Source organism: Saccostrea cucullata, unplaced genomic scaffold (assembly GCF_032062105.1).
Source record: "Saccostrea cucullata isolate Sc308-1 unplaced genomic scaffold, CSIRO_AGI_Scuc_v1 ctg5917, whole genome shotgun sequence".
Lineage (NCBI taxonomy): Eukaryota > Metazoa > Mollusca > Bivalvia > Ostreida > Ostreidae > Saccostrea > Saccostrea cuccullata.
Window position 1 is genome coordinate 349 of NW_026929301.1, and position 14998 is coordinate 15346.

General features: G+C 32.9%; 1 protein-coding gene and 1 pseudogene across 1 annotated transcript; one reads left to right on the forward strand and one right to left on the reverse strand.

Annotated features, from left to right (window-relative positions):
• Positions 1-7157: 7157 nt before the first annotated feature.
• Positions 7158-8527, reverse strand: LOC134280380 (G-protein coupled receptor dmsr-1-like). The gene has a single exon (XM_062762788.1). The coding sequence runs from the start codon at positions 8454-8456 to the stop codon at positions 7362-7364; it is 1095 nt and encodes a 364-aa protein (XP_062618772.1). The 5' UTR covers positions 8457-8527; the 3' UTR covers positions 7158-7361.
• A 1376-nt stretch (positions 8528-9903) lies between these two features.
• LOC134280381 (heme peroxidase 2-like) lies at positions 9904-14350 on the forward strand (annotated as a pseudogene).
• Positions 14351-14998: the final 648 nt, after the last annotated feature.

Consider the following 14998-nt stretch of genomic DNA (forward strand, 5'->3'; position numbering starts at 1 on the left):
TTTTAGAGAAATCAATATCAAAATTTAAAGGCACTTTTTAGGAATTACTTCTAATCTTTGTATAAACCAATTAATAGATATTCTAAAAGCATTGTGTATTGTGTAGTTAAAAAATGATCAGAAAAATATTATTTTCGTTGCCATGGCAATGAAATACACAATTATCACGCTAGAATTTTTATATATTTATGAATGAGTTTCATTTGTCTATTTTGCGTAGCTAAATATTTTCAATAAAACATTTTGTTTGCTCTTACAAAATCAAATTTATAAGTTTAAATATTATCTAAACAAGTTATTGTATAAATACATATATTTCTATGCTGTACCGCCCAAAAAAAAAATCACGCGTTTAACCATCGTATTGAAATTGATCACGGCAAAATGAATAGCAAAATCCCTCAAATAGTGCGCGAAGTTTAATTTGATCTAGCAAAATACTGGTTCAACATACAGAAAATTTTCGGTACATTAATTTATTGTAATTAATCTCTTTCTAACGTTGCAAGAATTTTATCTGATATTTGCATTATTTCATGTAACGCAGTTATGAATGTTTGTTTACACTGTAAACGTTTTTCACGTCAGATGCGTAGAAATGCGTATATGCCATGGGGTTAGTACATATACCTTTTCCTCGCTTCTGGGTGCTTAGGAGGCAAACCGAGTGCACAGTTATAAGTGAAGCAAATGAGAGTTACTCTCCTTTCCTAGATGTTGTTTATCAAGAAATCCTTTATATCATTTAATTAGCACCTCATAGATTGAATGAGAATACAAGCGAAAATGTTATATCCATATAGAAACAAAATAATGTTAAATGATTATTTGGTTTAAATGAGGAAATCATTAAAGTCAGATTCTTGTCTGTACAGCAATATAAAAGATTGACGTAAAGATTATTTATATATAAAGAGAAAAATGCAGTCGTAAATAGCATGTTTGAAATGTGGTGATCTCAGTTATAGTAACTAATAAAAGAGTTATAATTGACAAGAGACTGGATACACTTTACCAAAGAATCATAGAGAGCCAGGGTGACTTATTGTAATAAGTGACGTGGCAGATAGCCACGTTGTATATTACACAAATCTGCGTGTACTGAAAACAAGCACCAGACAAGTGACAAAAACATATCTGTAATGATTGTATACCTTAAACAATAGGCAAGTGTCTATTGTACTTGTGAGACTTGTGAAAACCTTACAAGTATGAGCTCAAGGAGATCACTCGGGTCTAGCTTGTCACAATAAGCAATGGTATTTTACCAGATTTTTTTTAAATTCTTGTGCAACATTGCTTCGTCCATATGCTAATTTTGTTTACTTCAGTGTTGTATTATACTCAAGTGACCGCTAAGGCTCCTGGGCCTCTTATTTTGACAGAGAAGCATGTGTGCATTCCATTGACCGGAATACAGAAGATTCTGAATTTCCAAACACTATGCGCACAAGGGACCTCGTCTGTAAATATACTTAATTGTGTACTGAAATGTAAAGATTGATTGATTGTATACTGTTTAACGTCCCTCTCCAGAATATTTCACTGATATGGAGACGTCACCATTGCCGGTGAAGAGCTACAAATTTTGGCCTATGCTCGGCACTCAGGGCCGTTGAGCAGGGAGGGATCTTTATCGTGCCACACCTGCTGTGACACGGGGCCTCGGTTTATACGGTCTCATCCGAAGGACCGCCCCATTTAGTCGCCTTTTACGACAAGCAAGGGGGTACTGAGGACCTATTCTAACCCGGATCCCCACGGGAGAAAATGTAAAGAAGAACATAAAAATACATATGCATTTATATAAATATTAAATAAAAATCCAATTGCAGTAATTACAAGTGTCAAAAATGTATATTTCTTTAGTCAAATTAACGGTTTTAAAGCTTATAAATTTGGATAAATAATCATGAAAAGGATCCTAACTGAAAACCATTAATTTTACCCAAAAGATATAAAATACTCAGGCGCGGATCCAGGAATTGAAGTTAAAGGGGCGCCAAAAGTAGGCAAGGGGGTCCAGGGCAAAGCCCTGGTGGGGTCCCAGGGGCGAAGCCCTCGGAAGGTCCTGGATTCTAGAGATTTTGTAGGGTAAAAATGAGGTCTACCAAGTACATATATTTACATTTTCTGGACGAAACTGTGTTTTACATTTACTTTGACAATTTTAGGGTGGAGGGGGGGGGGGCGCCGGGTGCGTCCCCCCTTAAATCCGCCACTGATACCCACACAAAGCGCTTTTTATTTTTCACTCTCTAAGTAATAGAATTAGCCACATAATATTGTGAATATAAGAAAAAGACTACATTCTAATTAAATACATGTAAAGATGGAAGCATACTCTTTGATAGTTAATGGAGAAATGACTATCAGATACAAGTTTTAAAACAATAAGCATGTACATGTCATATAACGGGGAAAATATTCTGACCTAAAATGAGAAAAGAATAATTAATGCCAGGCCATCTTTATTTTTAAGGTTGCTATAAATAGTAAATTGTAAAAAAAATTACAGGAAGATATTGGGAATTTAAAAAAAAAAACATTTTTCGATAAACTTATATGTTCCTTGACTTGTTGATAATTTCCTTATTTAGTCCAAGAAAGGAAATATTTTCTATTTTTGTTATTTAAATTTATAGCATCTCTACAGTTGATTTCATAGATATTGGTTGCAACACATTTTCTTCACGAGTACATGTACGTATGTACTCAATATCGTTCGATATAGAACTCTCGTATTCGGAATGTTTCGGGTATACTCGTACACGTCATACAAATTCAGCGTTCGATAAAGTTCGTGCATTTGAACAGTCAACTTGTGCCAATATTCACCAATATAAGTTCAATAACTCTTTTATAACTTATATAGCTAAACATTTTCACATAATTCATAATAATTATTCCAACTAAAAAAAACTCAAAATAATGATTTTTAGTATCTGTATTCAAATTAACATGCCCCATTGGGATCCGGGTTAGAATAGGTCCTCAGTACCCCCCTTGCTTGTCGTAAAAGGCGCCTAAATGGGGCGGTCCTTCGGATGAGACTGTATAAACTGAGACCCCGTGACACAGCAGGTGTGGCACTCTACAGATCCCTCCCAGCTCAAAGGCCGTAAGTGCCGAGCATAGGCCTAAATTTGCAGTCCTTCACCGGCAATGGTGTCGTCTCCATATCAGTGAAATATTCTGGAGAGGGACGTTAAACAGTATACAATCAATCAATCAATCAAATTAACGTCTGTCCTGTAAGCGTTCAATATCGCATCATTCCAAAGCCCCTACCGAGCGATATGAATTTCTTATTTAGGCTTTAATGGGTCTAATACGTACTATATTTTTTTTAAAATAATTTCATGTTTGTGTAAAAGATAAACACATCTTACCTAAATACCACTTCCTTTCTTTAGTTTAACTCTGAGAATTTACCAGAAGACTTTTTTTGTTTACAACAGGGCGTTCGATATTGAACGCTCGGAATGTTTCGGGCATACTCGTAAACGAAATACAAACTCAGCGTTCAATAAAACGTCAAGATATTGAACGTTAAAATTCTCTTGATTTTTGTAGTATTTTATTAGAGACTATTTATTATTATTAAGTTATTAACTATTAAGTTGGCTGTTCAAATGCACGAGCTTGCGAGTGCATTTGAACATGCAGCCAACGAGTGCCAATATTCACCAATATAAGTTCAATAACTCCTTTATATCTTATATAGCTAAAACATTTCCACATAATTCATACTGTCCCTGAAACCTTCTATTACTTTCCCATTTTTTCCTTTTGCTCACCGTTCGTTCAGCGTGCGTTCATCGTTCGCTCTCCGTTCACAGTTTTGCGTTTACCGTTCACCGTGCGCTGGCGTTAACCTTTCACAAAACGTTCACCGTTCGCTCTTCGTTCCGTTTACTTTGCGTTCACCATGCTTTCACCGTTCACTTATCGTTCAGTCTTTACTGTCATTCGGAACTCCGAAGTGAAAGGACTTTTCTTTTTGATGGTAAGAATTTACATGTTTTTTAAATAAATAACTAAGATACCCTGTTTAAAGAATTCCCTATCAAAATTTATCAACGATATTAAAATTTTTATTATTATAACTTAACTGTTACTTTTATCATGAAATTTCAATTTAAGTTAAAAGACGACAAATCGTTAATGGTTGGATAATATTCTTTTACAAGACAAGAATATACAAAAAAAATTATTTCTAACACGTATTTTAAAAAGATGAAGGAAAACATTTAGATTAACTACATGTAGGTCTGAAAATAATGAACAGTATTGCAGATATTCAGTTAATTTTTTGTATATAGGTAATATCTTTAGAGCATTTCCAAATATATATACATGTGCAGACAATAGTACTTTATTTAAATTGGCAGGGAGTATGTTTCAAATTCAATTTAAAACTTAATTAACTCTTCCAAGTATATATTCCCATTATTTATTTCTTTTCTGCAGAAATGCGGAAATTAAATCAGATGTAGAAATTATACGGAAAAATGTTTCTTGGAAATACTTGGTGACTTCCGCATGTTCGGCGAAAAGAGATTTCCACACCTCCACTATGTCGAATGATTTTGATTGACCGTGTGAACTTGATGAAGGAAAATAAAAGCCGATGCTTAGTGTAAAATGGATTTGTTAATCTTTTTTTTTTAAAGATAACTTTTACTGTATGAAATATTTAGAAAAAAATAATATGATTTTTTTTTATACAACGGATACATGTATATGAGAATGGAGGGGGTGTGTGTTAAATCTCTCTCTCTCTTTCTTTGTCTCTCTCTCTTATATTTGTCCTGTTTAATAAATACTATGATAGCGTTTAATTTATTTAGTTCTAAAAATCTAATGTATTACAAATAATTTAAATGCGTCTTTCCATTATCTTGTCCAAGTATAGTCATGGCCGGGAAATGTCTACAGATACATGTACATATAGAACTTTGCTAAAAAGATCATCATGAAAAATAAAAATGACACAAAAATATATAATATTATTGCAATAAAATTTTAAAATGCGAGTGTTTTTATACAACGTTACATGTAACAGACGTTTGTAAATAAAAAAAAAATCGTTATTTTACACGGAATCCCGTGATTTTTACAACGGTGGTACAATGTAGTTAATTAATTCTATAAGTAGTACAGTGTTGTTTTCTCTTCCACATTATCCACATTATTTTATTAGTTAAAAGAATAGACATATTTATTTTATAAGTAGACAATTAATTTTATATTTTATACGAGTACTACACATGTTCGGTAAGAATTGCACATGTTTTACGGCAATAAAATATTTATATTATGATTTAAAACATCATAATATTACGCAGGAAAAATTGTTTTAATTATTTATTCATCATTTTTTATTTATATCTTAGCACCTAACATTATAATACTACAGAATAGTTTCAACGCAAGGAAAAGATCGGAGGCATTCCGAATAAAGCGTTCATCTTGCATTCACCGTTCGTTCACCGTTCAAATTGCGCTCGCGTTTGCGCTCCTTTCGCGTTCTGCGTTCACTCACCGTTCTCCGTTCACACATAGTTCACCAAGTTGCGTTCAGCGTTCACACATCATTCACTCACCGTTCGCTCTGCGTTCGTTCACCGTTCGCTCTGCGTTCGTTCGTGGGAAAGTAGAACGTTTCAGGGACCGTTATAATTATTCCAACTAAAAAAACTCAAAATAATGATTTTTTAGTATTGGTATTCAAATTAATGTCTGTCCTCTGCGTTCGTTCACCGTTCGCTCTGCGTTGATTTGCGTGGGAAAGTACTATATTTTTTATAAATAACCGTTAAATATAATTATTCCAACTAAAAAAACTCAAAATAATGATTTTTTTGTATTGGTATTCAAATTAATGTCTGTCCTGTAAGCGTTCAATATCGCATCATTCCGATGACCCTACCGAGCGATATGATTTGCTTATTTAGGCTTTAATGGGTCTAATACGTACTATATTTTTTAAAAATAATTTCATGTTTGTGTAAAAATAAACACATCTTACCTAGATACCACTTCCTTTCTTTAAATCAACTCTGAGAATTTCACCAGACGACTTTTTTGTATACAACGGGGCGTTCGATATTGAACGCTCGTATTCGGAATGTTTCGGGCATACTCGTATACGAAATACAAACTCAGCGTTCAATAAAACGTCAAGATATTGAACGCTAAAATTCTCTAGATTTTTGGTAGTATTTTATTAGAGACTATTTATTGGCTATATAATATTTCCATTACTAATTTTTCCTCTGTGATATCTATTTGAAAGCTAGCGGAGTTGATTTCTTCATAATTCTAAAGGAATGTAAATTAGGCAGGTCGGTAGGTCAGGAGCTAAGGAGGCCAAATATGCATGCAAATCTCGTGCACAAATGTCTCTGTGTCTGACGCTAAAGAGGCTAAATATGCACGTAAATCTCGTTCGGCTGCCTTTGCATTTTTCGTCAGTGGGAGTCCTCGTGTAATTTAATACATCTATGTCTACATTTTGAAAATCTAAATCTACAATTTTATTTCACAATGGAATGGAAATATAAGGAATCACTGTCTAGTTAGTATAGTATGCCAGGGACATCAACAATAGTGGGGGTCAGAAAAAGGGAACTCAAATACAGAGCACAATCTGATTCCCAGCATCTGATGACATTGATATACATAGGAAAAAGGGGTGTCAACCAGACTAGAATAGAATTCAAACCCTTTTCAGCTTTCACAAGGTACAAAATACATGCTTTTCAAGTTGACCCCTTTATAAACATTATAAGCTTCATAAACATATACAAAATGCTCTAATCTGTTGCCTGCCATAAAAAAAGTCGGGTAAAACCAAATAACAAACAGCCACAATTGTATCATTAATTAAAATACTAATACTAGTTTAGATTTTAAATTATGTATCTGATAGACTAACCTATTCTTAAATGGTCCTTTAGAAGTTAAAATTATTCAGATTGTGAGGTTTTCAAAACTAGATATAAATGTTTTACACCAAATATAATAAAACAGCTCTAAAAGGATAGGTAATGCAAATAGAAGCAAATGTTTCCATCATTAATTAGTTTTGATCGATAACTACTCAGTGGTCTCGATAATCAATCTCTGAACAAGTAAACTATGAGTAATATTTAGTATGTTTTGACTTAGAAAGAGGGTCGATATTCCTTAAATTTCAGCTTAAATATGTCTTTATGAAATAGTGATGCATAAAGGAAAACCTCTGCAAATGCATACAATTTCCATGCATGTAATAGAATGTTGAAAGTTCATAACAATCTCAAAAATGTGCTGGTTTCTCTCTTCAGGAATCATTGTTTGATACACATTTAATTTTAAACTGGTGAAGTAGAAAACTCGCTGTTAATTGTCATGTCGCGTGATGACGTGTTACATGTACGCTGACTATCAGTATAACGAATATCAGATCTTTCTTCTCTCTTTCGAAAAAACGCTTCTTTTAACACTGTACGAAATTGTTTGTTTATGCAAAAATATACGGCAAAATTCAAAGTAGCATTGAGTAGGCCTGTCATATCTACAATATCACCTGCATGGGAATACAAAAGAAAATAAAAGTAATGGTTTTCACCATCCTCAATAGCAGAAAAAATTGCCATTATCCCGACCGGAAACTCCATTAAAACATAAATCAAAACAATGACCACAAGCATAATCGTCGTTCTTCTGTATCCGATTTTCATTTTGGTCCGTTGAAATCCACTTGGGCTTGCTAAATGCTGTCTACGTTTCTTTGCTGCACAAACCTCTCGGATCATTAAAGCGCTAAGGAATATCATTGCTAATGTGGGAACTACTTTATAAATTACTCCATACAGCCAAAGTATTGTTCTCTGAAAGTCAACATTGTTTCTAGCAAATGTTGTTTTTCGAATCCAGTACCCTGTCAGGTTCAAATTGTCTTCAGACAAGTCATGCACCTCGTAATACAGGTAATACGGCACCATGGCTAATGAAGACAAAACGAATACCAGTAAAATTACCAGTTTAGCTCTTTTTTTATTGCAATACCTGTCTGCAGCTTTTGGGTGACAAATTTTTACGTAGCGGAAGACTGCCAATGATATAGTTAGTCCATTTGAAACAGTGCAGAATGCTATAAACTCGTGAAAGCATAAGACAATGATATACATCCATCCTTTAGAATGATAAATCATTGCACTGGGTCCTGTAACTGTAAAGAAGTATGTAGCATACACAAGATAGAAAAACAATGTCATTCCATCCGTGAAGGACAAAGCCGTCAGCAAAATGTTGATGGATGTTCTCATGGTTCTTCTGGACCAAACAAAGCCGTTCAGAATATTGAAAATGATACCAATGAGGCAGATGGTTCCACTAACATAGCCATGTATCAAACGATATCCAACAACTTGCTCAAAAATCACTTGTTCAGTACTGTTATTCATATTTCTTTATATATAATATCAAAATTTCTGGTTTTAATATATTTCTTAAAATTAATATCCAATATCCTTAATGTACATTACACGATGCTTCATTGAAAGGATTGTTCGGAAGATACAGAATATAACATATATATGTAAGTGTAGACAAGGAAGATACGTTTATATATGCAATGATAGAAAAATATATATATTACAAAACCTGCTACTGCCTCTAAGTTTAGACAAGGGAAAAAGATACATAAATGTTGATTTCTAATTGTTTCTCAAACGAAGTTGCGGAACAAATTGTTTTTACTCTGTTTCTTATTAAGGTCCTCCGTCTTCAACGGAATACATTTTTGTTATTCTTAGGTTTCTTTTCCACAGTTTTTATTCTTTTTTCTTACATATTTTGTCCACGCGAGTTCTCGAAAACGACTCGCTCGATTTTCACAAAACTTTTAGGACTGATAGAACATAAAAACTAGACGTTAATTTCTGGGTTTTTTGACGTCACTTCCGGTTCCGAGATTTTTGCATTTTAGTAAATTTTAAGGGGGTTAGTTTGTCCACGAGTTTTCTCAAAAACGGCTTAGGAAAGAAACTTGAGTTTTTCAGGAATGATAGAATAATATATATACGCAGCTAGGATAAGGCTGCCTGTAAAATATCAAACTGATCAAATATATGTTATTTCTCTGATCTACCTAGATATGACGTCATAATAGAATATGACGCCAAGTCACTGCATACTTGAGCTGACATGACGGGGAAAGTGTCATAAATTTTTCTTAGCATGTAGATTTATTTTGAGGGCTAGCTGTTTAAGTCAAGTGTTAGGATTGTTTTTTAAGCTCGAGTGTGCTGTTATGATGTTGAACATTTGAAATTTAAATATCCCTATTCCTTTCGCTTGTCCGATATGTACATTCTCTAACAATAACGAAAAATTATGTGTGAAACGCTCCCCTTATCCTTCCGTAGACAGAGGTAGAGTTTATGAATCGTGTTTATATTGGACTGGCACAAGTGATAAACAAGGACAAATTGAAGATATTCTGTGTGAATCTGCAAGAGAAGTATGTCCTCTGACTGAATTTTGCTGGTGGATTGTGTGTAATTTATCCATTTTTTGTATAAATCGCGATAAAGAGTGGAAAATACCCCTTCTTATGTTGGTAAGTTGAATTTCTCGTAACATATTCCTTAACGAGTAAAAATTAAACCTGCCCTCAGAACTTTCTATGTCCCAGAGATCACGATGAATTGATCTATGTAACAGACTTCGCACAACATTTTTGTTTTGCACTTGTGCCGAAGCGATTTTTGTGCAAATGACTAACATAAATAACAATTAAGTATTAAGTATTAAGTACTACCATACAAATACTAGTAATTATATCCATTTAATACTTTTAAAACCTTTTTTGTCAAAATAGGTTCTCGGCAACAGGTCACAGAAAACACAATGCCCATTGACGTTTCCTCAACCTACGGTTCTAGTCCACATGAATACCCAGAACTGAGAGCTAACGTTTCTGGTAATCGGTATTATTTTTAGATGTTTGCTTTTTCAGCTGTTTCAAAGGGGATTGTTTTAAATAATTAAATTGAATAACTCAAACAAAATTACCTTAAATATCTATCATGCTCTCTATCTAGCATACAGGGGAATTTTGTTAAATGCCTGCGAATGGCAAATGTTAAATGTTTGAAAATGTGGATGTTAGTTGTAAATTATGAGTTAGACGTTGGACATAAAATACGGGATATTGAAGGGCTATTAAGAGTACAAAGTCATCCTGTCGATAGCCTGAAACTGATGCCTGTTGCAGATCAAGATGATGCAAAGAAATTTCAGTGTTTTCATTCTGGTATGCAATTTTAAATCAATTTATAACACTAATAAAACTATATGTGGAATAAATACATGTAAATAAATGTAGCTAGGAGATGATCTTAGGAGATTATAGGGGAGGGGGAATTGAATCCTTCTTCATTTAGTCAGTAATATGTATAAATACATTTTCGGTCTTTTACGAAATAAGATATAATTTTTAGAGTTTTATTGAGATATGACATGAAGTGGGTCACGTGATCAAATTCTATATCGCCCGAAGAGCGTTAAAGTATATTTCATCACGTACCAACTTTATGTCATTCACAATGAAGCTCTAAGATTTATTTCTTATACTTATATTTTAATTTTTATTCGTGTGACAGGGAAAATAGGCACTATTTAGACTTTGTTATGGAAATGCAACATAACGTATCTACGACATCATGTGACGTCAAAATCTACACTTTCGAAAAGGCTCATGCAGTTTGCTTTCCAAATGCAAGAAAATCGGATCATGTGACCAACTGCATGTCATTGAAAAGTGAATTTCATTATCTTTGTTATATAAGGAAAGACATCAGCAAATGTAAATATAAATGCATGAACAGGTTTACTTGGCATAGCAATTTGATATAATAACATATAGTAACATGACAGTTTTGCATTTACCTTAACACAGTAAAATCAACATTTACGAGGGTTTTCGCAAATTATTGAGACTGTGTATATTTTTCTGTCAGAAAACGTAGTTCGGTGAAAATTTACATATACGTTTGACAAACATATATTTGCTATTATATCTCATAAAAGCAAGATATAATTTACAAATATGAAATTTCTTTTCTTCAATGATATATAAATGTGTCAAATAATGGTAGGATAACCAGCGCATTCACGAAATCAGATAATTAAATATATATATAACAAATATATATAACAACAACGTTCAACCACACACACACCCGCACAACACCCTCCCCAGTGGACCCTTAATAAAAGGGAAATTGATTCAATTTATGTCAATAATTTTTCAATTTTATTTTGAACCCATGTAGTGCAAAGTTTGTTAGAATTCTGATAAGAAATATGGAAATCATTAAAAAATTAAGCGCTGTTAAGAAATCTGATTACGACGACAACATGAATTTTGTATGAAATATATACTTTATGGCTTAGGGAACATAACAAAATAGCAAGAATATATACTAGACGCATTAACCGACTGGGATGATGAAAGTCTATTTCAAGAGGCAAGACGAATTGTTATTGCCCAATTCCAGCATATCGCTTATAATGAATACTTACCCACTGTCCTTGGAACTTAAATTATGGATCGTTTCGATCTCAATCCTCAGCCATCTGGAAAGCACTTTAAAGGCTATGAGCCAAGGCGATGTTGATGTTGAGAGTGGGATTTATGGTTACTGCTTTCAGATTTGGACATAGCATGATAAACGACAATTTCGGGTTCAGAAAATTAGATGGAAGTAATAGAAGGGTTCTTCTGAGAAAATCGCTTCTTAATCCAGACGATATTTATGAAATGGAGGGATTTGAAAGTATAGTAAGAGGATTGTATGATGAGCATTCACAGAGTGTTGACAGGTTGGTCTTATAAATATATACCGCATAAGTGGAAATTTTAGCGAGACACAAATACAGGCTTTTCTCCTTAAAAACTGGTATTTTATTTTTAACGAGAAGTAATTTTAGCGATTTTAAAATTCTAACCAAAGAAACAAGTACAAATTAAAGACAATTTATTTTTAGCGTCTGACAGATATTCAGTTTTAGCTCTCTCAACATCGTCGCTAATAATGCCAAAAAAAAAAATCCTCGCTCAAATTTAAACTTATACGGTTTATGACTTTTTTTTATTTCTACACACTCGGAAAACTATAAGTACTTTAGTCTTAGAATCATAGACTTTTATTTTTAATTACGTTATAGATTCAAATCGGAGGAAGTAAGCAATCATTTGTTCGAAGAACATGGTCATCCTGGATCCGGAAATGACCTCATCTCAACCAATATCAACAGAGGGCGTGACCACGGCGTACCTTGGTACATGGAGTACAGGAGAATGTGCAAGCTACCCACATCAGATAGTTTCTGTGGCCTCACTGATCACTCGAAAGAAGTGATTTATCGTCTAAAGAGTGTCTATGAGTATGAGAGAATTCTTACTTCTTATATTGTCCAAATAAACAAATCAAATGTTTATTCTCTTAAAAGAAAAAAAAAGTCAAAGTGTAAAAATCGTTACATCTTTCGAATCAGAATATATCTTAAATTTCATGAAAAAGGAATAAAATTTAAAAAAAAAAAATCACATGATTTAAATTGCTGACCAGAGAAACCTTTAATTAAAATTGATTTTGACTTTATTAAGTGAGTTCAGTTTTTCAGACAGATAAATCAGTGTTACGTGCTCCTCCAGGGCGGAGAGTTTCAAAGTCCCTTTAGGGGAATTATTTATTTATAAGATTTATTGAACCAAAAGATGAAAATACCATTCTCGAGTTCTTTTGCATTCCTTAGATGTTAAAAAAAAACATAGATGAAAATAAGATAGATACATGTACAATTAAGTATTTAAATTTTAAATTCATGAATTATTTCATTTGAGATACAGGGATTAGGTTTTCTAAATGTTCTGAAACAAGAGCTATCATTATGAAAGAGAAAAGCATCTGAGAAGCAAATGCAAGTATTAGTTAAAAGGACTTATATAACTGTATTTAAGAATGCATTTTTATTCTTATATGTATATTCTTGCATATTTCATAAAAACTTCGAATTTTACAAAAGAAAAAATTAAAAACTTTTTTCAAAGGAAAAATATCTTAATAACCCCTTCCCTTAAAATTGATTACTCCAACATTTTAGTCTATATGGCATATATGCAAAACTGCAATGATGTATGAAATGTAAAACATGCATGTCTGTGTAATTATTATAAGTAGTATCAATATTGAAACAATTATTGATGAACCACAAGTAATGTAAGTTACATTTTGTCACCGGTCGTTGTTTTACCATTTTTACGAATCCATGTCATTAATTTTCACGAAATCTTTTCCCTTACTGCCTGTAAAAGTTAATTTCTATGACATGCATGTAAGTATATTAGAGACTAACTATTCTGTTGAGGGTATCCACCATACATCACTAAGCGTTTACTACACAAATTGTGTTTCATTTACTAGTCTAAGTATTTACTTTTATTTAATGTTTTGCAGACATGTAGAGGACATTGACCTATTTACCGGAGGGGTGTCAGAGGAGCCGCTTCCTGGAGCTCTTGTGGGACCAACATTTGCTTGTATTATTGGACTTCAGTTCAAAGCTCTAAAGTTCGGAGACCGCTTCTTTTATGAAAATGACGAAGAATATACGAAGTTTACACTTGAGCAACTTAATCACATAAAAAATGTTACACTTGCTCAAGTCATCTGTAGAAATTCAAACATTGGAAAAGTTCAAAAAGAAGTTTTTCAACATGGGTTAGTATTTCGTTTAAGAGTGAAATTACTTTTTAATAGTTCGTTTTAATAATGACCTTATTAAGATGAATTCTATTGAGTGTTTGATTGGGAAGAATTAAGAAATCTTATTTGACAGCATATCAGAATTGCTAGATAAAGATTTTCTAAATTAAATTTTCAATATATGTTTGTTAATAAATTGATGTTAATTGCATTAACCTTTAAAATTCAAAAATGTCATGCAAAAACATTATTCTCTTACTTGTATACGGAACGTCATTACGTACATGATATTTATGATTTTTTAAATAAACCCTTTAGTTTTTATTTATATGTAAAAGCCAAACGACCCTCTTCTACCTTTTTCTTTTTTAAATTTTGATTTTTATTTACGTTTTAGATAAATAAATGCTTAGGAAAGTAAGTGTTAAATTAAGTAAACACAATTTAACAATATTAATGCAATAAAAGTAATATGTGGAAATTTACATTCCAGAGCCCCTGTGGTTGATTGCTCAACTATTGATACCGACATAGATTTCACTTTATGGAAAGAAGAAGGCACAACCCCCGTCTCACAAAACTGAAAAAAATAGAGCATGTTTTGATATATTGATTCAATATGCACTTTTACGTCATTAAAATGATAATTATGCATATTGTGTGTCTTTTCTTTTGTATGGAGTTGATGTGGAGTTCTTTTCCCTACACAACATGAAACAGATAAATACTGTTTTCTTCAGTTCTACATAACTTGAATTAATTAGTTCTGATGCAGACTATTAATGAATTGATACCCAATTCTAAGTGGTATTATAACTTATGGTTAAAGTGCTCGAAAAGTAATGAACTATTTGCAGAATGGCAATGTTTTCCCTGCCTTTGTAATGGCTGTAACACTTATTACGTCGCAGAATATTTCAAACGCAGGGTCTGACACATTGAAAATTAGCTGCTTTATATGCATTCATTACAAATTTAGTAATAAATACAGGATTTCTGTATGTGCGATATGACTGACGTCACAATAGCCATACAAGCCCTGCAGGGCTGATATGGATCTGCGAGGCTAATACGGATCGATTTCACACCCCCAGTAAATTCAACCTAAAAAAACGGTACTTGTGATAATACACATGTTTTTGACATGTTTTTGGGGTACCCATCCTATTCTCTTTGAATGTAAGTACCATTTGATTGACATAAAATTGTTTCAAATTATGGATCGGGCACAT